Source organism: Onthophagus taurus, chromosome 6 (genome assembly GCF_036711975.1).
Source record: "Onthophagus taurus isolate NC chromosome 6, IU_Otau_3.0, whole genome shotgun sequence".
Taxonomy (NCBI): Eukaryota; Metazoa; Arthropoda; class Insecta; order Coleoptera; family Scarabaeidae; genus Onthophagus; species Onthophagus taurus.
The window spans coordinates 14233054-14235127 of NC_091971.1; the positions used below are offsets into that span (position 1 = coordinate 14233054).

Below are 2074 nucleotides of genomic sequence, written 5' to 3' on the forward strand. Positions count from 1 at the left end.
GAAATTGGGTCAAAATCAATTATTGTAACTTATTAGTGGTACACTTTATTAGCTTTTAATAACGTCAACATTTCAAAATTATTATCTGATAGTCCGTGTCGTCGCGGCGTATTAATCATCGTGGCAAATGAAAACAAACGCTCCACTGCCGCAGAAGATGGTAATGGGGTATTATATTTTAAAAATATTTTCTTCATTGCTGGATAATCATTCAGCATCTTAATATCACATCTTTTATCTTGCAGATAGTTCAATAATTGGATTTCGTTATGTCCCACATCTTTATTTGTTCCTCGTTTTTCGAATTCAAAAAAATCATCCTCTTCACTGCCAGTTGGAGAAGAGTCCATTATTTCAAAATTTTCTTCATTTATTAAATTTAAAATCTTGGTTTTTATTTTATTGCTTTCTTCTTCCACCTTTTTATCTTCAATCCCACACAGCCATCGCAATTTAAACCTAGGATGTGATACAGCCGCAATAGTGGCAGTATCACATTCTAGGTTATTGAGGGCATCTATGCATCCCCTTAATATCAATCCAACCTGATCCAGTAAAAACAATAAAAATCCATAGAAACAGCACTCTTCCCCCTAAAACATCATAACTTAATAACAAAAATAAATTTACTGAATAACTAAAAAGTTATCAGAACGTTTCTTTGGGTGAATTATAATCTTTAACGTATTTAAATCTATAATTCACATGCCATATTATATTTTTATTCACTTTCGATGAAATTTTTAATATAAAAATGAAAAACATTGCAATTTCATAAACTTATCATTCATAAAATTCATGTATACTGCTTATCTGCTTATGTTGACGTATTGCTAATTCTGCATCCTTAAAACTAGAATTTAAATCCAATTCTTTGAACAAAACCGGCAATTTTTCTTTTTCTTTCAAAATTTGTGTTATAGAGTCATACAAAGAATTCCATCGTGTAACTCCAGGTGTTGAAAGCGCATGTCCCAACACCCCTTTTATAACTTCAGCTGATTTTGGCCTGTTAGCCTTATTCCACAACAAAGAACATTTATTAATGGCGTGAATATTTCTGCTGCGTAATATAGTGTTTTTCTGTAAAATATTTTTCATGTCGGTAGTTGCTATGAGGTTTAAGGTGTGACTAGCACATCGAAGATGACGAGGAAGAATTATATTAATATTATCCTGATCATTCCTATCGCCTTCGGATATATATTCGAACTGGAGAACTTCATCATCTTCAGCACCATCATCTAAAATGTTAGGTCATTCTGTATTCTACTGCATAAAACAGGAATTAACCAACATACCCATATCATCAAGTTCCGGAGTTACATAGCCAAATTCCTTAAACGCCTTGACAAAATGACTTCCATTGTCAGTAATTGTGCTGACAATATTCTTATAATTTAAGTAAAACTTAATATTAATTTCATCTAATGCTTCAGCAATCCGGTTAAATGAGTGGACACCTAAAAAAATAGGAATTATACAACTAGAGAGCACTATCGATACACAAACCTTTAAATCTGCTACACGAAAGAGCAGCTGATCGACGTTCTAAGTTGTCATCAATCCAGTGTACTGTTACACCCAAAAAGCCATTGCAAAAAATTATTTTGAATACTTGTTTATGCATCAAGGGCATAATCTAGGGGCCTTAAAAGACGTTTATGCCCGTGGTACATACAACATTTTATTTTATTTTGGTTCGAAAAAATTTAAAAAATAATCAATTATTTCTAACATAACGTGTGCAGATAACGTAAACGTCTTTTTGCGGTTATTCAAGCCATAAACGTAAAATTCTCAGTATTTACTCGTTAATAAAATCTGTAATAAAAAAAAATCTTACCTATCACTACAGCGATCGTTTATTCAATTTAACAATTTCACTACTGGTGTACACGAACTCGACACAGCAACACACGATTTGTGACTCGTCTCAGTCCACAGTCGTCTCGTCTCAAACTACGATTGCAAATTGCAAGTTGCAAGAGAACAACTAGCAAATGATATTACCGACATAACAAGTAAACCGAATTCTAATTATAGTTTTCGTTTGAACACGTTCAGACTTGCA

The 2074-nt window shown here is 32.7% G+C and overlaps 1 protein-coding gene across 1 annotated transcript; it reads right to left on the bottom strand.

Annotated features, from left to right (window-relative positions):
- Nucleotides 1-708: 708 nt before the first annotated feature.
- Nucleotides 709-1862, bottom strand: LOC139430212 (uncharacterized). Its single transcript, XM_071196877.1, has 4 exons — nt 1847-1862; nt 1513-1575; nt 1302-1463; nt 709-1244 (listed from the first exon to the last, which is right to left on the bottom strand). The coding sequence occupies exons 3-4, from the start codon at nt 1303-1305 to the stop codon at nt 784-786; spliced, it is 465 nt and encodes a 154-aa protein (XP_071052978.1). The 5' UTR covers nt 1306-1463; nt 1513-1575; nt 1847-1862; the 3' UTR covers nt 709-783.
- Between the last annotated feature and the right edge of the window lie 212 nt (nt 1863-2074).